Source organism: Panicum virgatum, chromosome 2K (assembly GCF_016808335.1).
Source record: "Panicum virgatum strain AP13 chromosome 2K, P.virgatum_v5, whole genome shotgun sequence".
In the NCBI taxonomy this organism is placed as follows: Eukaryota; Viridiplantae; Streptophyta; class Magnoliopsida; order Poales; family Poaceae; genus Panicum; species Panicum virgatum.
Genome location: NC_053137.1, coordinates 55,130,962 through 55,153,171, shown reverse-complemented (window position 1 = coordinate 55,153,171; position 22,210 = coordinate 55,130,962). Strand labels below are relative to the sequence as shown.

Below are 22,210 nucleotides of genomic sequence, written 5' to 3'. Positions count from 1 at the left end.
CGCCGCCGTGGCCCGGAGCGCCGGGATCGCCGGCGCCAGCGCCCCTGTTCCCCCCTCCCCTGTTTCGGTTGGGAGGAAGGACAAGACAGGGCAAAATTGCCCTTAGGCCCCTACCCTTTCCTTCTTTTATTTAAGAGTCCCTTCCCTTTTTAACTCTTTTCCAAATAACCCCCCATTCTCTCTATTTAAGAAATGACCCTTCCACTATACAAAATAATTACTCCTAGACCCCTACACCTTTCTAGTTCAGCCCAGATATTTCTAGAAATTACAACTAAGTCCTTTCCTCTTCTAAAAGTATTTTCCAATAAGCCCCTCTCTTATTCCTTTTAATGAATAAGCCCTCCCACAATATAAAAATAATTTCAAATAGACCCCTGCCCCTTTCCGGAGTAACATAATTATTTTCAGAAATTATAATCAAGTCCTTCCACTCTCAAAAATAATTACAAAGAAGCCCTTGAACCCCCGTTTAACCCCTAACCACTTCTTCGACTCATCATTTCATGCGCCAAAAATCCTCCGTTTGCCTCGAAACTTTACCACGCCATTTCTAACATAATTTTGGCCATGCCATTAGAGAACCACCCAAAAATATTACTCCCATCTCCATATCTTAATTTCTTCTGATTCGAGCTTGATGATAAAACCTTTATTTTTTTATTGTGTGTTTGTTTGTGTGCGCCGTAGATCACGGTGTGAACGAGGGAGAACTCGTCGACGAGCAGTACCACGAGTAGGTGTGTGAGGATCAGTACTGCGACCCCGAACTCGAAGGACAGTACCTCGATCAGGACCTCCCGGAAGGCTTTGAAGACGGCAAGTTCAATCTCATCCTTTGATTGCATATTTCGACCCAGTTTTATAATCCTTTGATTGCATATTTCGACCCAGTTTTATAAACACAACCTATTGGCCTGTTTTATAAAATTATATATATTTTTACTGCTGAAAACATGGTTGGATAGCCACCCCTTGATTTGTTATAACCATTCCTTGACCACCTAGATTAATGTCTAAATATGATTTATTCTATTTGGATATTGATCGCTGCTAGAGCGCCGCTTAGGACTCGGTACTCATTTTATTACACTCTGAAATGGTTGCAACATGCTTCATAAAAAGGAAAATGTGTGAGTATTAAGAAAAGGGAAATTGGGTTGTAAAGAATAAAATGTTAGGATGGGATGGATGAATGGCATCCTCTGGGTGGATTGTCATGTGTTGGAGGCTCGTACCATTGTGGTAGAGTAAGGAGGTTGGGAGATAGCCATCCTGTCGCAATTAAGGACCGAGTTAATGTGTCATCTTGCCTGACTCAACTATCATGCAAACCACTCGACCGTTTTATGTGGCAACGGCTTAGCATAAACCCCACTAGTTAGTCTGATAGCCATCAGGAGAGCTAAGAGCAACGGGTGACCAAGGAGAAGAGATAAGGTCGTGGTGATTTATGCCCCAGTTAAACCTCGGTGTCATGTCAATGGCCCCTTGGTGGAGCCCGTGTTGGCTAGTCTGATCTAGCTAAGGTGGGTAATGGCTTTGATGGGATCTGCACCGACACTAAGGTGATCGTGCTGTGGTACCCCACTTGTGGGTAAAGTTGCACACCTCTGCAGAGTGTAGAACCTATTCAAATAGCTGTGCTCACGGTATTGAGCGGGTTACGGTTTGGTCACACAACTAGACTTTTGGGAGGGATGTTTTCATGGCGTGAGTTGTTTTTGGAAGGTGTCCGGCAGTTGTGCCGTGAGCTACTGCGGATGAGGAGTACGATAGCATTTAAACTTGGATCCTTTGTGTAGGACCAACCCCACTCATTATTCGGTTAAGTGAGAAACTACTTTAAGAAAACCTTTTTTCAAAACTAAACCCCTGCATGTGTAAAATCTAGCTTTACCGCAAATAAACATCTGCCCTATCCTTGATTTATCCTGCGCATATCTGTGTTACCCCCCTCCGTGGATGGGGTTGGACTTGTTGAGTACTTTTGTACTCACCCGATATATATTTGTGGTTTTTACTCAGAAGAAGATCCGGACTACGCTGTTGAAGACGTCGAGTAGAGGTTGCGTCCGAACCCCAACCTTGCCTGTGGTGTTGGCCCTCTGCAAGATGATTCTGCTGGCGCGATACTCTGAGCCCGAGCTGGATCCCATGTGGGTCGTGCTTTGGTGTATCACTGTAGCCTTTTTATTTCTTTTTATCGTTTGTATCGAGTGTCCGCCTCCTCAGAGGTTTGTACGGTGATGTACCATCTGATGTAATAAATGTGTATCAGCCTCCTGTGACTGATATTTGTATCACATTTAGTCTCTACTTATGTGGGGACGCTTCATATCTCCAACATGATGCCCACCAAGGAAAACGATGCTCTCGGGCGCCGCCGTCACGTTCACCAGCAGAGCGCCGGTGATGGCTTTTGCCCGGAGCATCCCAAACCCTCGTCACATGCACTCGGCTCGGCACTCCTGAACCACAGCCATGACGACCCATCTAGAACGGCACTGCCGCCGCGCCCCCACTTGCCACACCGCCGCGCCTCCACTCACCACATCACCACCACCTCCGCAGTGCACGCCAATGTGCCGACTGCTGCCTCCGCAGGTCGCATCGTCGGTCGACCGTCGCAGCCAAGTGCCCCTGTAGACCAGAGCCTCCACTGCTAGCACTGCCCGACCATTGCCGCTGTCGTCCGCGCTTTGTCGCCATGCTTTGGCAGGCCTCATCTGCCATTGTTGCGCGGGCTGCTGCCTGTCAACGCTGCGCTACCGCTGTTGCCGCCGCCGCCGTGCCGGCCACCAACATGGCCACTTCCGCGCGTGAGCCACCACCGTGTCTGCCGCCGCCGCCGCCTCGCGCCGCCACAGTCGCCGCTTCAGGCCACCGTCACAGCCGCCGCCGCTGCCTTTGCTGCGCGGATCCGCCATGGGGGGTCAGATCCGGCCTCCAGGCCGCCGGATCCGTCACCGGAAGCCCTCCCTGATGCCATGCCTGGCCGGCCAGCCGCACCCCCTGCCCGGAGCCGCCGCCCGCCGCCGCCGTCCTAAGGGCCTGCCCGGGTGAAACGAATCGGGTTTCCGAAAGGGCAACCCGACTCCCTGTATCGTCCTGATAGCCCCTGGATCAGTCGCTATTACATAGTCATACCAGCGATTACAGAACATTTATGGGTTTAATTTATTACAGCATTCGGGATAATAGTATTAATCTCCGAGTACAAGCCTGCTGGGCTAATTGCGATGCAAACAGAAAGCGAAACGGTAGCTAAGCTTCAGGTGGGACTCCCATATGGATCCTTCTCCCCCACAGGCGAACTTGAGTGTAGCACTCCCTCAGTCGTACCACCCATCGTCGTTGTTGTCGTACTCTGAGTCGTACCCTGCATCTAACCAATCTATCCCCAAGGGCGGGATAGGTCCATGTCACCATCCGCATGAAGCATATTTGTGGATGCAATAAGGTGTAAAGTAATGCCAAGGATAGGCTATGGTTTCCTATGCAAGCATTTATAACAAGTCATCCAATCTCCTTCCGACGCGGGCAGCTCCGGCATTCTGGACTCCCGGTCTCCTAACTTCTGCTACAACCAAACTACCCAAGTTTGGTGCGGGAACTCCCTCTCCCCGCACCTCAGCTGCTATCCGAGCAGGAAAGTGGACTAGAGGAAGGTAGAAGAGTATATGTGGATCTACCTACAGTGTGGTGCCAGATCAAGAGTTGTACATAACTGAGTACGCGGCTATACGTATAGTTTTCACCCTGCAGGGGTTGTACACCTGTACCCACTCGCCCCAAATCCAGCCAGCAAGCAACTCCGACTATCTCCGAGGCACCAGTCAGCGAAACTAACGGCTACGGCACCATCCTGCTCCCAGTCTGGGGCGCGTCCTCCCGCAGAAGGTCGCACGGGGCTGTGAAGCAATCTAGAATGGAATCACCATGGATCCTGCGATCGGGGGTAAAGGGTCTCGCCCATTCCCCTGACACTGAAACTCTATCCTCCTGTAGGTATGATGCCGCGCGTAGCTAGCTCGGGCTGGGTCCCCCCTCATAAAGGATAAGTGGTGTGCATGTTTGACATACTTCTGTCACTAGGGCCACAAAGTCAAGTCCTTCATCCGGCCGAGGCGAGCGTCTTCATCCAAGTTAGCATTCCGTCAACATGGTCTGCAATCGATACCCATCACAGGCACCGTCTCCAACCTACACCTCTACTATGTTCCCACGGGAACGGTCTAGCACCCGCCACAGGTGCCCTTCACCCAATTACAGGTGCTACTCAGGATCGCGCCCAACGCACAATCCCCGGCTCCCGATCCAAAGATTAGGGAAAGGGTCTGCTCACCCCTGCCGTAACCTATTCACCAGCTCCTATATATGTGGAGACAACTTCCAGCAAGCAAGGACTATATCATATATATATATATATTCCCATACCCCAATCTCACACACAAAGTAGCAATAGCATGTATCAACAATGATAAGTATGGGAAACAAGGAATACGGTAAGTAAATGGCCATGCAAGCTCATCTCATCACTCAATTTGGGAGCATAGCGTATCTAGCAAGCAATGCCTAATGGGAATTCAAAACATGGATGGGCGTGAACCTGGCGTCTCCTCGTAGAACTCCTGAAAGTCGGGGTAGTCGTGGACTCCAGTCAGCTCCTCGGCATCGGGTCCTATTCGTAATTACGAGAAAGTATAAGGGTCAAAGTGCAAAGATGCACAAAACTCCCCAATAGAATATCCAAATCACATCAACTCCTACTCTAACGCGTAGATCATGATTTTAGAAGAATTATGAAACTAGTTTCATAATTTTCGGAGCTACGCTTGATTTATTATCATTTTTCTAAGCCTAAAAGCATTTCTGGAATTAATAAAAGGTTTTCAGATAATATAAAAGAAAATTAGTGACACGTGGCAGCCTCTGGGTGTGCCACGTGGCATGTGCTGACGTCATCTAGGGGGTCGGCTATGCTGACGTCAGCATGGCCCATGCTGATGTCAGCGTTGACCAGGTCAATTTGACCGGGTCAACAGTCCGCGGTCCAAGGGGGCCCACCAGTCAGCCGACTGGTTTCACCGACAGGTGGGACCCGCGTGCCAGTGCCGTGTAAAGGAAAAAGAAAAAGGAAAACACACTAACGGGCTTCAATCTCCTTCGGGCCGTCCTCCTTGTTGGGCTTCCTGGGCTAGATCCAGCCCATTCTTCCTCCTTCCTCTTTTCTTTTTCTTCTTTTTCTTCTCTGTCACTGACGTTTGGGTCCCACGCGTCATCCTCTCCGGGATCTGGTGCGGCTCCCTACTAATCCGGTGCGGCCATGGGCTCGTGTGTGCGTGTGTGTGCCTGTGCGGCAGGTCGGGCTTGCCACGCCGTGAACGCGACGTCGCGGCGTGGGTGCGGTGATGGAGCGGCAACGACGCGGCGGTGGCGGCGGTCTGAGTGTCCGCGGCGGCGATGCCCGTGCACCCGGCGAGAAAGGTCTCGCCTTGGCTCCGGCATGCACGCACGCGTTCAAGGAAGGGCCAAAGGGGCGGTCTTCACGCGCGCACATCGCGGAGTCCATGGCGGTAGCGAAATAGGGCGGCAGCGATGGTCCACAGCGCCGAGGCAGGCAAAGGCTCTGCAACGCTCGCCCGCGCGTGGTCCACACGCGGTGCGGCCACGGCGGCGGCGGCAGCAGGCGACGGCGGCCTCGACGCAAAGGCGTCGCGCCGGCGACGCCCGGTGGTGGGTCAGTGATCGCTCGCGCGCGGGCACCAGGTTTACCTAGGCCGCGGCGTGGCCTAGCCGAGTAGGCTCGGCATGGCGGCGCTAGGTAGGGGAAGGCGACGGCGGTTGCGGGTTACGGCGGCGCGACTCGTCGGGCACCTACAGGCGCACACACAAGGGGAACGCGGTTCCTAGGGGCTTGCTACCGGCGGCTCATCGGCGGCCAAGGCACACCGGAGCAGAGAGAAGACAGGCGAGGCGAACGGCAGCGCTCACCCGTCGGGTCCGAGGAAGAAGGGCTTGGCGCAGTGGCGAGGCGAGGCCGGGGGGGGGGGGTCGATGCAGTGCCGTGCCGAGCTGCAACGGTGGTGTAGCCATACGGGTCGCCGGCTCGGGGTAGCTCCGGAGGCGGTGGCTCCCTTCTCCTCCTCTGTTCCTTCCCCTTTCTCCTCTTCTCTTGGCGGCGGCAGTGGAAGGGGAAACCCCTGGGGCTCTAGGGTTTCGAGGCCGAGCGCTGGGGTTTAAGTAGGCGATCGCTAGGGTTTTGGGTGGCCCCGGCGGGCCTAAACGCCAAGGAACGGCGTGGATGGGATGGGACGGGCGTGGGGCGTGGACGCGTGGCAGCATCAGGGCATCTCCGTGGCTAGGGTTTGCGAGCGCGGATGGGATCGGATCGGCGCGCGGGCGGTCAAGGCCGACATCGGCGGTAGGCGGTGGCGTCAGCTGCTCTAGGCTCCGGCGGACGTCGCGGCGCAGAGAGGAAAAGCAGGGGAAGGGGAAAAAGGCAGGGCGTCTCCGTGGGGGAGAAAGCCGACAGGTGGGGTCCACCTGTCAGTGTCCCCGCGCGAGCGCCCGCTCGGGCGGAGTAGGCCGGGGGTAACGGGCTGGCGTGGGGTGGATTGGGCCGTGCGAAGCAGGCCGGTGCGGGCTCGCGGATGCATCCGCGCGTGAGCGTGCGTGACTCGGGCCGCGGCGGCGGGTTTCGGGCCGAAAAGGGGGGTTTGGGCCGGTCGGGTTGGCTTGGCCTGTTAGCTTTGGGTCTGGTTAGAGTTAGGGGTTTGGTTAGTTTTTGTATTTGATTTGAATGGCTTAATTCAAATCAAATACCACCCAATTCAAGCAAAAATCATTCAAACAAAATTGAAACAAGTAGAGCCAAATAAACTCCAAACTTCAAATGTACCACACTAGCACTTTAGGTCCTTGTGTTGAAATTACAAATTAAATCCTAAGAATTTGAGGAAGAATAGCATTAATCCTTAAGTGATCCTAGCTATTACACATTCACGCAAAAAGTTTTTGAAATCTCATATTTTTGAAGAATATAACATTCCGTAAAATTACGGGATGTTACACCGGGCTTCCGGCAGCCCCCTCCGGCGGCGGCGAGGGGAAGGGAAGAGCGGGAGGGGGGTGGCGGCGGGGGAACAGCGACGCCGCCCGTGTCGCCCGAGCGGGGACGACTCGGGGGCAGGAGAATATACCGTGACTTGTTTACAGGTGCCCCGGTACAAATTTAGATGTTGGCGTTCATGTCATGGCTGTTGCGTTGCCGGAGTTCTATGATGCAACGGGGTTCTGATGGAAAATGCCGGCAACTGGCATCAAGTTTCCCAGGACTTGCGGAACGATTACGAAAACAACTCAATGAGACCACATCTCATGAATTTAAATACCCAACGTTATTCGCGGTGTGATACATGACAACCAATATCATTATTTCTCAACATAAATAAAATTTATGAATTTAATTTTCTCACATATGAATTTCAATAACTAATTCACGTGTTTTTTTTTTGAAAATTATGCTTGCTCGTGCTTTGGCTGATCCGGGTCCGGTCTAAACCTGAACGAGCTAGATCATGGGCACACTTATTACAAGAACGGGTGTATAAACGACACCAAATAGAACAAAATGTAGACTCAGGCCAATTTCAGGAGTGTCGTATGAGTGTCATGAATATTAAATTTAATAGCATGTACCAATAGTATGATAAGAGAGAAGAGATAAGTGCCATGAAATGTGAGAGGACAGAGGAGTATCATCACCATAATACTCCACTGGCACAGTTCTTAAGATTTTAATCTAAATAACTGTATTTTTTATTTTTGGAAACAATCTAGGTAACTATATTGATAATAGTCCCACTGAGACTGGCCTGACAAGTTGTCTCGCTTCTCGGTTGGCTATGATAGAGCGAGCATTGTCTTAGGTAAAGCCAAAATAGGATCATTTTTATAGGCCGTCAATTGCCGCTGCTAAGAAGCCCAAACTGAAATACTTATTTGGGCCAAGCAGTAAACGAGTTCAACGTTGGGCTCAGGTAGGCCCAATACAGTTCCATCGTCAGGCAGGCACCACCGTCACCGGCAGCACGCAGTTGACGGCGAGATGCCGCTAAACCACGGCTCGTCGGCTTCTCCTTCCTCCGTCTCAAGTCTCAACAGCCTCGCTCGCTGCCCGTGCCACTGCCTCTGCCATCCACACGTCCTCGTCGCCCATGGCGGCTCCAGTCAGGGGTCTCGCGCTTCCGCCGCCCCTCGCCCACCTCAGCACGTCCCCGCGGCGCCTTGACCCTTCCACACGGGGGCGCAGCAGCCGCAGCCGACGACGCGTCCACGGAGTGCGCGCGGCGGCGGAGGGTGCTTCGCGGGCGACGGAGCCCGTGGAGGTGGTAGGGGTCGGGAGCCGCAAGGACGCCGTCATCGACTTCTGCCTGGGCTCCCGCACACTGACCTCCACTCCTATCCGCTTCTGGTACGGAACCGACCCGAATTCGTAAATCGAGGACTGTCTGGTGTGTACGCGATGCCGAGCTCGTTTGGCCTTCAGGACGCAATATTTTGCGCAATGTAGTTCTGGGGGCTCTTGATATGTCGAATTGGGGCCCCAGCTGGAAGAATCGATCAACTGCCGAATTTAATTTAGTATCGTGGCTTCGATTTCCACCAGTGATATTTTCTAAAAGTTGAATCATCTATGGGGGCCATGATGCTGCAATTTCGGAAAATATCTCGTCCGTAATTTGCCTTCCCGTAGTGTTTATTGTCCAAATGGAGTAATGAAAATGACTCTGTTGTTATGATGATGATTTTTCTTCACTATCAGCACAAATATCATTATAATACTACTTTTTCAATTATATAGTGTGCATAAGCAGGTGTCAATCTAATATGCAAGTTACCCAGCATTGTGAGTTTTTCAAGATTTTCTGCATACCACATTAATATTCTGCGAGAGCAGAGAGTTGTTTATGAGATTCAATTGGTTAATTTTTGTACTGTACGACGAACCTTTCTGCAGCAAATGGTAATTTTTGTCTTTTATAGAATCAAGGAAATTATAAGAATGTCTTAGTAGACTATATCGTGGTCCATTTAGGGGTGGTAAAGGGCCGTCAAATTTGGCCTAGATAATCTATGGGCCGGGCCCTAAAAGAGCTGAGCTCTAATCCTATACAATTTTGAGCTAAAAAACTAAAGGGCCAAATTGGGCTTTGAAGTGACCTCTAGGGTCATGGCCCATTACCACCCCTAGGTCCATTTACTAGTACATCCTTACACACTATTTAATCAGTGGCACATTGGTTCTTTTAAACTTCTGTAGGATTTAGATTAGTCTTCAGTGTGCTAAATACTTCTGAAGTCTGGTATATGAAGCCCGAAAGGACTTCATCTTGTACCTACTAGCCAGTAGCTTACTTGCATTTCCTAACCCAATGTAAAGAATGCTAGAAAGACTATTGTGATCATTCTATATTTCACACAAATTCAAAGTGTACGGTGCAATTTCTCTATATTAATATATCTTTGTCAAATAGCTGTGAATGATATCACTAGTGCTACGTATGAAGAACCTCTAATTTATTTTGCTGCATACTCCCTCTATTTTTATTTACTTGTCACATTAGGTTTGTCCTAAGTCAAACTTGGCTAACTTTGACCAAATTTTAAGAAAAAATAATAACATTTACAATACCAAATTTGTTTAATTGAATCCACTATGATATATATGCTGATAATGCATATGTTGGTTAATATAGTTGTTGCTCTATTTTTCTATAGGTTTGGTCAAAGTTAGTCAAATTTTACTTAGGACAAACCTAATACGACATGTAAATAAAAAAGAGGTAGTATAAGCCTGGCATGAAATCATCTTTTAAGTGAAATGCTTGTTTGCTATTGTTTCATGTTTTCAGTTTCTTACCTAAGCATTTGAACCATCTCTGAAAGTATTGTTTCAGGACAGTACATGTGATGGATAATTCTAGAGTACAGTTAATACAAAAAGGTCATGGAACTGGTAATGTGTCTTTTCTGGTCTCAAGTTCTTGAGTTGGTTCAATGTTATTTAAGTGCACATATTTTCTGGCCTTCATTCTCCATCTACTTTTTTTAGTATGAAGCTGACATCTCTATGTTTTTTCAGATGCAGTGTTCAGAGATCTGGAACATCCCTTATTTCTTCATCCCTGCCCACCTGCAGTTATTCTTGTCTGTACACTTCCCATCTTTCTTTTTGACACTATATGTTGTTCTCGTATTGTTTGACATTAGGACATTGAGTATGCATCTAATTGATTGTTTTATAGATATTTTAATATCTCCCTTACTACTCTGTTGGATAATTTTAATATAAACACATGTTACTATTGATTTTTGTCAACTGAGACCAAGATCTGATCACCTATCTTACTATGACTTTTTAAATTTAGGTTTCAAGTGCAGGCCAGGATGCTGACCATATTACTGCAATGGAACTTCTTAGCGCTGTCAAATCTGCTGGTAATCTAGCTGCATCAATATTTTTGAAGCCCTTCTGCTTTGAGGGACAGAGACGGCAAGTAGAGGTAAATAACTTCTGTAGTAATTTTTCTTAGTTTCCATGTACAGTGAACTTTGTGGGGTGCAGGTTGCTTAAAAGATTCAAATAATTTACTATTAATTTGTGCCGTCTGCAGGCAGCTGATTTGATTGGCAAGCTTCGATCGTGCTCAAACTTTCACATTGGTAACCCATTTTCTAGCCTACCTGTTACACCATGTGTTAACATTTTGCAGTATGGCATGAAAAAGTAAAAAAGATGACATAAAAAATTTTCTCTTTTTTTTTTGAAAATTACATAAAAGCTTTTCTCACTTTGTTCTACATGGGGCATTGCTTCCTTCACTATGGACCTAGGCCTTTGACGTAGCACTAGTTGTTCCTTATGCTCCCAATTAATGGACTCTAGGTTTCTGGACACTGATTCCCATACCGTACCACCAAAGGTTGAAATGATAAAAGAAGAAAAGCTATTTATGGCAAGCTAAGTCATTTTGGGTGCTTTCAGTAATATAATAACCGCTTCTTTTTGGTGGTGTGGATATTGATGATTGATGTATTCACTTCAATTATCATTTTTTTTCTGGAATCTTGTGGTGTGGTTCTGTTTGTTCTCCATGCAATATTAACACCAAAATATATATGTAATTTGCCACAGCCAAGAACAAAGGCTTGTAGTCTAAACAATTACAGTTTTTTCTCTACTGGCACAGTTATTGAAGCTGATTCATTGCTTGAGACGGAAGTAGAAACTCTTGCTGAAGCTTTGGAAAGTGCCAATAATGCTGTCCTGTCAACTATTAGCATGATATCTATCATGATGTCTGTGAGTTTCAAATCCTTCCATGCTGTGCTTTGATATGAAATATTGCATTCCAATGTTCTAATCACATTTTCTTGCAATATCAGGGTTATTATAAGATGTTCTGGAGTTCCCTTAATGCGCAAATTAAGGAAGTTGATCCTGAGGAAGTAGCCAAGGTAATCTAATATATTTCCTTCCTACTAAGATCTATTGTCTAGACATGAGCTTTTCTTAAATGATTCTTACAGTCTTCAGCTGTAACAGCTACTTAGAAGCTATGGGGAAGCTAGAGTTGGCTTTGGTGCTGGTTATAACATCCAGTCAGCAATTAAGCAGGCTGTCTTCCACTGCCCATTTCTTCGTGGTGGCATAAAGGTGGAATTTATTGTCTTTTTTTGTAACTTTTACTGAGTTTATTCCATCTTCTGTAAGAAATATTAAAAGGAAAAAAGAAATATGTTCATATTTTGGTACCCTAAGTTCAAGCCTTCAAGGGCACCTGCGCACAGTGCAAAAGATTGTATATCTAAGGAAATCTGTAGCCATGGAATCTTTGTGCAACTCTGTTATGTTTTGATGCACTGACTTTTTTGGCATCATTATTGTGTAGGACTTGAACAATGTGGTTTTCCTTTCCCTTACAACTGCTCGGGTATTGTCTGAAAGTGATATGATCTCCATCCTGCACATCTTTCGTCGAGTTACCGGATTCACCAAAGATATTATATTTTCTAGAAATTCTGAACCTGATTTAGAGCCAAAACTGATAGTAGTTTCTCTTCTAACTATCCGGTAAGTCGTCGCATAGCACCTGATGCGGAACATTTTAAATGATTTGATCTGACTTTTAATGACCTTTTGTGTTCGTCATTCCCAATCATAATCTGCGATTTTAATGTATACTTCATACTATCCTGTATTTTGTCCAGTAAATCTTTCAAGTCAAATATAGTTTGTTAAGCAGCTATGGTTGAATGTTTGAACTGTACTGCGTGTTTTAACTATCTGATTGATATATGAATAAAAATCTAAACATGTGACCTTGAAATAAACATAGAGCGGTGCATTTTTCTTAGTAAAACAGTTTTAGCAGACATGAGTGCCTTTTTTTTGAACATGCTGAATTGCTTGTCATTGCACTAAGGAGGAATAAAATCTGTTACATCTGTTACCTTGGATCAGTGAATGGGGGAGAAGAGAGAGAACAGAGACAGCAGTTGTGGTATATGAGGTAGTCTATATGGGCCTCAGGCCCTGATCATACTTAACACCCCCCTTCAAACTCAAGGCGGAGGTGGAGGATTAGAAGCATTGAGTTTGAGCAAATGAAGTCGATGTTGCTCTCGAGTTTGTGCTTTGGTGAAGAAATCTGCTACTTGCAACTCTGATGGCACATACTGAAGAGCAATTGTTTGTTGCTGACAATGAGACCGAGTAAAAGAGGCATCAACACCAATATGTTTTGTGAGTTCATGCTTCACAGGATCATTTGCAATCTGTATGGCTCCGGTATTATCACAAAGGAGAGGTGTGGGGGTATCACAGGAAATACCAAAATCAGCTAGCAACCATCGAAGCCATACAATCTCTGAAGTGGTAGTGGCAAGTGCTCGAAGTTCTACCTCCGTACTTGATCGAGATACAGCTGACTGCTTCTTGGACTTCCAAACAAGAGGAGAAGAACCAAGAAAAATACAATAACTAGTGACTGAACGACAGTCTGTGGGATCACTCGCCCAAGTGGAGTCCGAGTAAGCATGAAGACGTAGTGGACTATCATGAGCATAGAGTAAGCACTGAGATGATGTCCCCCTTAAGTACCGTAGGACACGAAGCAAGTGTCCAAAGTGAACCAATGTGGGAGCACTCACAAACTGACTCAAGATATGCACAGCATGAGCAATGTCAGGTCGAGTAACAGTGGGATAAACAAGACTCCCGACAATATGCCTATACCGAGAGGGATCCTCCAAGGGAGCACCATTAGTAGGACGAAGTTGCAAGTGAAGATCCATAGGTGTTGCAGCCGTCCGATTATCAGTAATGTCAGAGCGAGCAAGAAGATCTTGTATATATTTGGACTGAGAAAGATAATAGCCCTTGGCAGAATGCAAAACCTCAATCCCTAAGAAATAACTGAGAGGACCTAAATCAGACATCTGAAATTGCTCCCCAAGTTGCTTCTTCACATGAGAAATGTGTTCTATATCATCTCCCGTAATCAACATATCATCAACATATAGAAGAAGCAAAGTACGTCCATGTGGAGAATGATGAATAAATAAGGTTGGATCATGTTCACTTGGTGAAAAGCCTGCAGCCCGTATCACAGAAACGAAGCGCTGAAACCAAGCACGAGGAGACTGTTTGAGACCATATAATGCACGACGAAGACGACAAACATATCCTGAAGGTGCATGGACACCTGGTGGGGGTTGCATATACACTTCCTCATGTAAATCACCATGGAGAAAGGCATTCTTAACATCCATCTGAGAGATAGTCCAAGAACAAGAAGCAACCACTGCAATTAGAGTGCGAACAATGGTCATGTGAGAAACGGGAGCAAATGTCTCATCATAATCAAGACCTTGAGTTTGCTGAAAACCCCTGGCAACCAAGTGGGCTTTATATCTCTCAATAGAACCATCTGATTTGGTTTTAATTTTGAATACCCATTTGCATGTGATAGGTACTGCATGAGATGGTAATGGAACAAGATCCCAAGTACATGTGCGCTCAAGTGCAGCCAGTTCCTCAGTCATAGCAGCCTGCCACTCTGGAATATTGGCAGCTTCATGATAAGTGGATGGCTCATCAATAACAGCACCAACACGTGAGAAACCAAACCTGTCAGGTCGCTCAATAGTGGTACGATCACGTAAATTGTAGTGCTGACCAATCTGTGACTCATCAGAAACATCATGTGATTGATGAAGAGTATTAGAATCATTAGAAACAGGAGCATCAGGAGTGGCCGAGGAAGGCGGATCAGATGGAGGTTCGGTAGGAGCTTTGGGACGATGAGTGTAAACTTTTGTGACAGGTGGTTTAGAGGGTGGAGGAGGTGGTGATGGAGGCTCAACGGGAATGGGTGTGATGGAAGGAGTGGGATCGGGAATAATTGTAACAGGTGGTGGTGGTGTTGTAGTAGCAGTATCGCTGGATGAAATAGGAGGAAGAAAAAGAAACGATGTGGACTCTGTGGGCGAATACGAGGGCTGAGTAGAAGGGTTGTAAAAGAATGTATGATTCTCAACAAATGTCACATCACGAGAGATACGCATGCGACGAGAGGAAGGATCATAACAACGGTAACCCTTATGCTCAGGACTATAACCAAGAAAAACACATTCAACAGATTGGGCAGTTAACTTAGTTCGCTCACGAGGTGCAAGCAAGACATAGCACGTGCACCCAAAAACTCGGAGATAGTCATAGTTAGGAGGTATACCAAAAAGAACCTCACCAGGACATTTACCAGCAAGTTTGGAGGAAGGTTGCCGATTAATAAGATAAACAGCAGTAGAGAAAGCTTCTCCCCAAAAATGAGAAGGCACAAATGATGCAATGAGAAGTGTGCGAGCAGTCTCAATAAGATGGCGATGTTTACGTTCAGCAACACCATTTTGAGCATGAGCACTTGCACATGAGAGCTGAGCAAGGGTGCCCTCGGAGGTGAGAAACTGGTGAAAAGCTGACGACAAGTATTCACCTCCAGAATCAGAACGAAAAAATCTAACAGCAGTGGAAAATTGAGTGTGCACCATGCGAGCAAAGGACTGGTAAATAGAACACAGTTGGGATCGATGTTTCATAAAATAGATCCAAGTGTATCGAGAATAGTCATCAATGAAAATGACATAGTAACTGTGACCACCCTTGGAAGCAAAAGGTGAAGGACCCCAGTCATCTGAGTGAATAAGATCAAAAGGTCGAGTGGAATGAGAAGTACTACTAGAATATGGGAGTTGTACCTGTTTGCCAAGCCTGCAACCCTTGCAGTGGAAACTAGAATCAATAGGGATACGACCAAGATGACCCTCATGAATTAGGGTAGACAATCGAGACCCACATAGGTGGCCAAGACGATGATGCCACTTGGCGAAAGATGACCCTGATGATGACACAACAGATGACACACGAGCAGTGGAAGAAGGAAGATGTAAGGTGTCCAAAACATAGAGGTTAGAAGAATCTCTACGGCGATGACCAGTCCCAATCACACTTCCACTCTGACGATCTTGGATAAAACATGATGAATCATCAAATCCAACAAAGCAGTTCATATCAGCTATTTGACCCACTGATAAAAGATTCATAGATAGCTGAGGTACGCAGGAAACATCAGGTATATAAAAATAGGGAGAGTAAAGGGAACCCTGGTGAGTAACATGACATGATGTACCATCAGCAGTGTGGACAGAAGTAGCATTAGTGACTGGTTTACATGCTACTAACTTAGACTTGTCAGACGTCACATGAAAAGAAGCCTCTGAATCCAGAATCCAAGACTGCGAAGCAATGTTCTGAGAGGCAACAGCAATTGACACGGTTCCATTAGTATGAACCCCAGCATCAAGTTTGATATCACTAGCCATAACACTGGATTGCAATATGTTGAAGAAATGCTGATACTTAATGTTGAAGAAATGCTGATACTTGTACTCAAACCAGAGAACAGAGCTGGGCAGTGACTGCGCTTGAACAGAAGCAGAAGCAACTATGCGGCAGTAGTATAGAAGAACTGAGGTAGGCGCTGCCCCTCCTTTCCTTTCTGTAGACCACGAGCAGAGCAGAGCAGAGGCGCACAGCTTCACGCGTAGCACCAGCACCAGCAGAAGAGAGCAGAGGCTGAGCAGCACTAGCAGAGCAGCAGCACAGAACCAGCACGGGCTGCTCCCTCTGGCTACTGAAACAGAGGACGGGCGGAGGCCTGCAGAGCAGCAGAGGCAGCAGCACACAGCCGCACACCTCCCTCGGCCCCGACGACGGGCGCACGGGTGACAGCAAGCGGCCGACGCCCAGTCGAGCGCGCGCGCACGGACGAGCGAGCGGGACTGGGGCGCACGGACGGCGCGCGGATGAAGGCCGCGACGGGCGGCGCGACGGCAGACGGGCGGCGCGAGGACGGGCGCGACGGGCGGCCGTGACAGGCGGGGACGGGCGGCCGCGACAGCCGCGACGGCGGCAGGCGGAGATGGTGAACGGGCAATGAGACGGGGCGGCGACGGGCCACTCCCGCACGCGAGCCGCGACGGGCGGCTGCAAAACGGGTCCGCAACTCGCGGATCCGCGACGGCGGACGGCCGGCGGCGGCGGAACAGTGGGCGGAACAGTGGATCTCGGGTGGGATGAGGTATCCCTAACCCTACCTGCTCTGTACCATGTTACCTTGGATCAGTGAATGGGGGAGAAGAGAGAGAACAGAGACAACAGTTGTGGTATATGAGGTAGTCTATATGGGCCTCAGGCCCTGATCATACTTAACAACATCTGCCCTTGCAGTTTATAGATTACATCTCGCCTTTTTAGGATTTTTGAACCAGGTCCTACTTGAATTAGTGGCTTCCAAGGCCCCTTGGCGCCGGTGAGGCTCCGCAGGTGCACCTCATTGTCCACCACCTGCAGGAGATGCTGGACTGATGGTGAGCCATTGTTGAAGAGTATGTCTTTCTGTTGATCCCAGAGCACCCAGGCACCAAGGATGACCAGCGAATTGAACCCCTTGCGCTTCTCTTTGCCAGTACTTACTAATGCACCGCACCACTTGTACACGGGGTCTGTGGGTTGGGGCGTTAGATTCAGCAGTCCAAAGCTGGAGAAGAGCCGATACCAGACCTCTCTAGCAAACCATATGCTGGATGTCCTTGTTGGCTTGATCCCTCGTATGTCACGCGTAGCATCTTTCAGCTATTCCCTTTCCATTTCTTGTCACATTCCTACTCTGCAGTCTCTTTTCTATTTGTTCTGAGGTCCTCTTGTCTATTTGCTGAGTATTGAAGACTTCTGGGTGGTAGTATATAGTTTTTCACGGTTCACATAACATAACTATTATGGTACAAACTTTATTTCTGCAGTCTTATAATTGTAGTATATGCTTCACTTTCCAGTCTTCATGGTTAAAGATTTCCCATTGTCCTTGAATAGTGCTGTTGTTTGAAAGAACCATTAAATTAGTTGGATAACATTTCCCATCAGGTGGTACCTTTTATTTTAGACTGCCATGTGCAAAATTGGAGTGTAGTTGTCATTTCTTTCTATATTTGGCTGATATGTGGTCTCATAATGTTTCGAATTATAGTTATTATGTGATTCTTGTGTTGATAACAGTAGTCTATTGCAGCATATGTAGTCTAAAAAAGTAGCTGCACAAAAGATTACTAGATTTTAGTCGATTCATTCCAATATGTGCTAGGTCTTGATATACTGTTAGGGGGCATGAGTAGAAAATTAAACTGCAGTTTTGCTTTGCTCACCCATTGGTGATGACTGTTGATATTACTGGTTGATAATGCACTACAATATTTGTTTACAGAAACCACTATGATGAAAGTGTTCCAACAGTACAAGAGGACTTTCTTTCAAGTTTGGCCTTGCGTTTTCCTTTTATATCCTCTCTTATGGGAGGAGATATACTTGAGCAGAAACAAACTAGGCAAAAGCATTCATTTGATCGACTGCCTGACAATGGATCTAATTCTGTAGAGCGAGAATTATCACAACTTTCTAACGGTTCTTCTGATGCTACTGTTTCAAAATTATCTCCTGAAGAAATTGAGGGTTTGGAATCTGAGAGGTAACATACAGGCTTGGTTTCTTTCCTTTTATCCAAGAAAATCCAGTTCCTTTTTAAAAAAATACTTTCTATTACTATGATCAAGCATGTTCATTGCAATTCTGTCTAGCGAGAGTAATGATTGGAATTGGAGAATAAAACCAGAGTCTCTAGACGGTACTCTTCTGGCTGCTGAAGAAATGGGCAGAGATGACAACAGAGGTTTTTTTTTTTACGCACAGCACGATACACGTTTTGTTTGCTTGTGCTTTTTTAACTTTAGCTTCATTGACAGAGCATTTAGGTTCACAGCAGGAGCATGGTTTCTTGAGCAATTCCCCTGGTTTTGGCATTGCACAATTATGGGCTAAAGAGCGTACAATGGCAAGTGGAAGCAGTAAAAATGATGAGCTTGATATTGTCACTCTTCCTGTTGGTGTAAAACTTAGCAAATTTCAGTCTGATCAGTCTCCAAATACGCACCCTGAAACTCCTGATGCTGGCACAACTGCAGCTACTGGACATGTTATTTTTGCAGTACCATTTTCTGATGTTCGTTTGGAGAAAGTAATGGGCATGTGTAGTTCTGCAGTCACATTTCTGAGGGGCAAAATGGATAGGTCTCGAAAGCGTGGTTCAAACTCAATATCCAGCCGGGCTGCATTGATGCTCGTTAGTTTCTCTCTCCTGCGTACTGATTCTGGATGTCATGCTGACATAGTTTGTTATAAACTCCATCCTTGTTTAAACGCAAATAGGAAATAGGCACCTTGCCTAGACCAAATCAGCTTGGAGAAGTGCAGAAAAATTTTCCTTTATTAAATTCAAATATAAGGAGTCTTTGTTTCTTATTAGTCTGATTTCAGATTCCATATAGGTTGACCAAACTGGCAGCCAGGTTTACTAATCCAAAATTGGATTGTTGTTCCTTGTACCAAAAGTCCAAAACCATCCTAGTTTCAGCTCTAGAATCGTATGCTGCAGCCTCCCTGAGTAGTTCCATTTGTGTTGCTAGCTCACTAGTTCCATTGTCTTGTGATATTAAGATGGCCTTTCCATTCAGTTATGTTTGTGCATGTAAGGTGTTTATGATACTACTTAGACATTTTACTTTGGTGTTGAGTGTTGACTTCTCTTGACTCCTTTTTTTGTGTGATAAAATCCTCACATTAGGCCAATATGAACATTCTTAGCTCAATATTTATCTTGTCTTTAGTGATGTTTCCTGTTTCTACTTTTCTGGAGGGGAAAATGTTTTATTTCAGCCAGAATCTGGATAACACTTGTTGCTTTGCTCTGACTCTTCATATCCTAAGAGCATTAGCATCTGCAATCCATTATTTTTCTTGCAGGATGCAGAAAGAGAACCAGAAAAGACATGGAGCCCCATTGTTGAAATACAGTATGGAGGGGGAACTTATAGAGGCAGATGCCAAGAAGGTGTCCCTGAAGGAAAGGTGAGATCGGAATTACATGTCCTTTCCAACTTATTTGACAAATCCAACAATCTTACCTTGTTAACAATTACAGGGACGTCTAACCTTCAGTGATGGGAGCTTTTATGATGGACTCTGGAGGTATGGTAAGAGATCTGGTTTGGGGACTCTCTTTCACAGTAATGGTGATGTATATCACGGAACATGGAGGGATGACCTTATTCATGGAAAGGTATGGCAGCATGTTAAAGTTGTTCTCATGTTGTATATCGCATTTGTGAAATGGAAACACTAGCAAACTGCTTTCAGACTCACAGTTGGCAGTTCATTTATATGCCTACTAACCATGACTACCATGTGCTTAGAGCTGTTACTTCAAGATTTATTGATTATCTGCTATATAAAGATCATTTGTCTTGATTTTTTATTATGGAATAACCGGACATGAAATATCCAAGCACCTTAACTTATCCAAGCTAGAAATTCCAAACATTTATTTTTATATCAAATTGAGCAATCTAACAGTATTGACACTCATGTGACTTACTGAGCTTTCCCCCTTTCATCTAGGGCTGGTACTATTTTCACAGTGGTGACCGCTGGTTTGCAAATTTTTGGAAAGGGAAGGCTAATGGCGAGGGTAGATTTTATTGCAAGGATGGGAGTATCTTCTTTGGCCATTTCCAAAATGGATGGCGCCATGGGGAGAGCCTATTGGTAGAGGCAAATGGATCAAGGTTGCTCTCATACATTTAATGTGTCTGATGCACTCCAGAAAGGGTACATCTTCGTACCTTTTCGAATAAAAAGAGGGACTTACCTCTGTCCTTGCTAATGTTTACAGGTGGATTGAGGTTTGGGATGACGGTGTACTAGTTAGGAGAACTAAAATGGAGAAATAGGGCTTCGTATCTAAGTAAATCTTCAGAAATTGGCAAAATTTTGCTTCTCCAGCTATGCTTCAAAATCTCAGATGTTGCAAGGCACTCTGGTATGGAGCCTCTCCACTAAACACGAAGTGATTCTATTTTCAGTCTTGAAAATCGTAAATAGGTGCCTATTGGGAGTGCTAAAGTTTTGATGCCTAATTTTTCCTTTAAAAAAATAACTACCGACTGTTGTGATTTCTGTATATATCGCTAGAAGTATGGGAGAAGGCTTTCTTCATACGGCTGATGTACCACTAGAAGTTGGGAGCAGCTGCTCAACTGTGTCTGAGCATGAAGTGTCTGGATATTTTCTTCTCTGACTAGGGTGGTCTGTACATGTATGAACAATCTCCCATAGCCTTACTAAGATTTCCAATTGAGTACTTGAGTTTCCACAAATGTGGGCCCAAATTGGACCCTTTCCTCTTTTTTTTTTTTTTGTTTCCATCAATGTCATCTACCCATTACGTTTTGATAATATCTTTGTCCAGTATACTCATTTCACCCTGCTCGGTCAAAGGCAGCTCCCAATAATTTGAAGAATCTTGTAGGAATTAGTCATGGAAAAAGTGGTACAATGGTCATAGAGATGCTATACATTGCATAGATAGAGTTCTACTGTTTCTCAGTTTGGCTTGCAGTTTGTTCACGGCTTGGATGGCAGGGATCAGATGGATGCTAAGGAAATTCTGAAGACCTATTCTTCTGTTTAGCTGGAGAGAAGATCTCAAGTCCTTCGCTGTTAGAGTTTGACAATGTATGATTTATCATGTCTCCGACGAATGACATCTGGGATTCCAAGTTTAGGTGTTTCAGTGAGCTAGAGGCAAATCTGTGCAGACAACGACATCCCCTCCTTTCCCTATGAATACTTTCCCTATGAATAAAGGAAACTTTTGAAGTATACAATGGAGCCAGTGTAATCAAAATATTCCGGGGACTGACAGCTTAGGAGCTCAAGTGCAACTCCCCTTCTTGATCTGGACGGTATCAGCACCTACCAGATTCATTCCATCCATCGCCTCGCTGTTTCAAAATCTAAGCGGCAGAAGGCCGGGGATCTTGCCGAGCACCCAAGGTACGCCTGCACGGCATAAGAAAACCTATCTGCTGTCACGTCCCAAGTGCTTTCTAGGGCTCTCTTGCGTGCTACCGCTTCCTGGTGGAGCCCCGCTGGCTGATTGCTGTGCTGGTACATTTGAGTATTTCATATCGGGCGCAAGCTAGCGGCTGCGGATTTTTTTCGCGACCGTGTCTGAGCACGTATTTCATTAAGAAGAAAGCAGTTTACAGACAATTCTTGATGCGGCCAAATATAGCTTGACCAACACAAGATTACAAAGGACTAAAAACAGGAAAAAAAAACTAAAAAAAAATATAGACAAACACCCAACAACCACAACAGACATATAGCAGTAGAAGCACAATGGAGGAGAACACCTCCAACCCTACAAACCTAACCAAGACCGACCCAGCACAACCAACAACTGAACCTGCTAAAGAAACTACATCGCCAAAGGTGCGAAGATCCGCAACACAAACAAGGTGGCAAAGCATCCACCCGACCAACCAATATCGGCGGCAAAGCATCCGCCCGAAGAGAACTCCAACCAACAACGACGGCGGCAAAGCATCCGCCAGAGCAGTACAGCGGCAAAGCATCCACCAGAGCAGACACAGCGGCAAAGTAGCCGCCAACCGACGACCAACGCAACCT

General features: G+C 46.2%; 1 protein-coding gene across 8 annotated transcripts; it reads left to right on the top strand.

The window, feature by feature from the left end:
• The first annotated feature begins 8,156 nt into the window (after positions 1-8,156).
• LOC120686551 (protein ACCUMULATION AND REPLICATION OF CHLOROPLASTS 3-like) lies at positions 8,157-21,395 on the top strand. 8 transcript variants are annotated; one of them, XR_005680246.1, is made up of 17 exons: positions 8,157-8,479; positions 9,966-10,024; positions 10,151-10,215; positions 10,437-10,571; positions 10,683-10,731; positions 11,259-11,371; positions 11,455-11,526; positions 11,615-11,725; positions 11,961-12,142; positions 17,889-18,149; positions 18,235-18,350; positions 18,424-18,800; positions 19,481-19,585; positions 19,659-19,796; positions 20,135-20,301; positions 20,409-20,555; positions 21,158-21,395. XR_005680246.1 is itself a non-coding variant. In XM_039968765.1 (16 exons), exons 1-16 carry the CDS (start codon positions 8,223-8,225, stop codon positions 20,464-20,466), a joined length of 2,265 nt encoding a protein of 754 aa, XP_039824699.1. In that variant the 5' UTR covers positions 8,157-8,222; the 3' UTR covers positions 20,467-20,992. The 8 variants fall into 8 exon arrangements, 2 of the variants coding, with proteins under 2 accessions (XP_039824699.1, XP_039824718.1); XR_005680248.1 differs by having other exon boundaries at positions 21,135-21,294; XR_005680250.1 differs by having other exon boundaries at positions 21,123-21,294.
• Positions 21,396-22,210: the final 815 nt, after the last annotated feature.

What these genes read in the sequence shown, in the direction of transcription:
- LOC120686551 (XM_039968765.1), top strand. Translation starts at nt 8,223, where the DNA reads ATGGCGGCTCCAGTCAGGGGTCTCGCGCTTCCGCCGCCCCTCGCCCAC. An exon ending in GCCCACCTGCAGTTATTCTT is followed by an intron (nt 10,216 to 10,436) that starts GTCTGTACACTT and finishes TTTTAAATTTAG; the next exon opens with GTTTCAAGTGCAGGCCAGGA. An exon ending in GGGCAGAGATGACAACAGAG is followed by an intron (nt 18,351 to 18,423) that starts GTTTTTTTTTTT and finishes CTTCATTGACAG; the next exon opens with AGCATTTAGGTTCACAGCAG.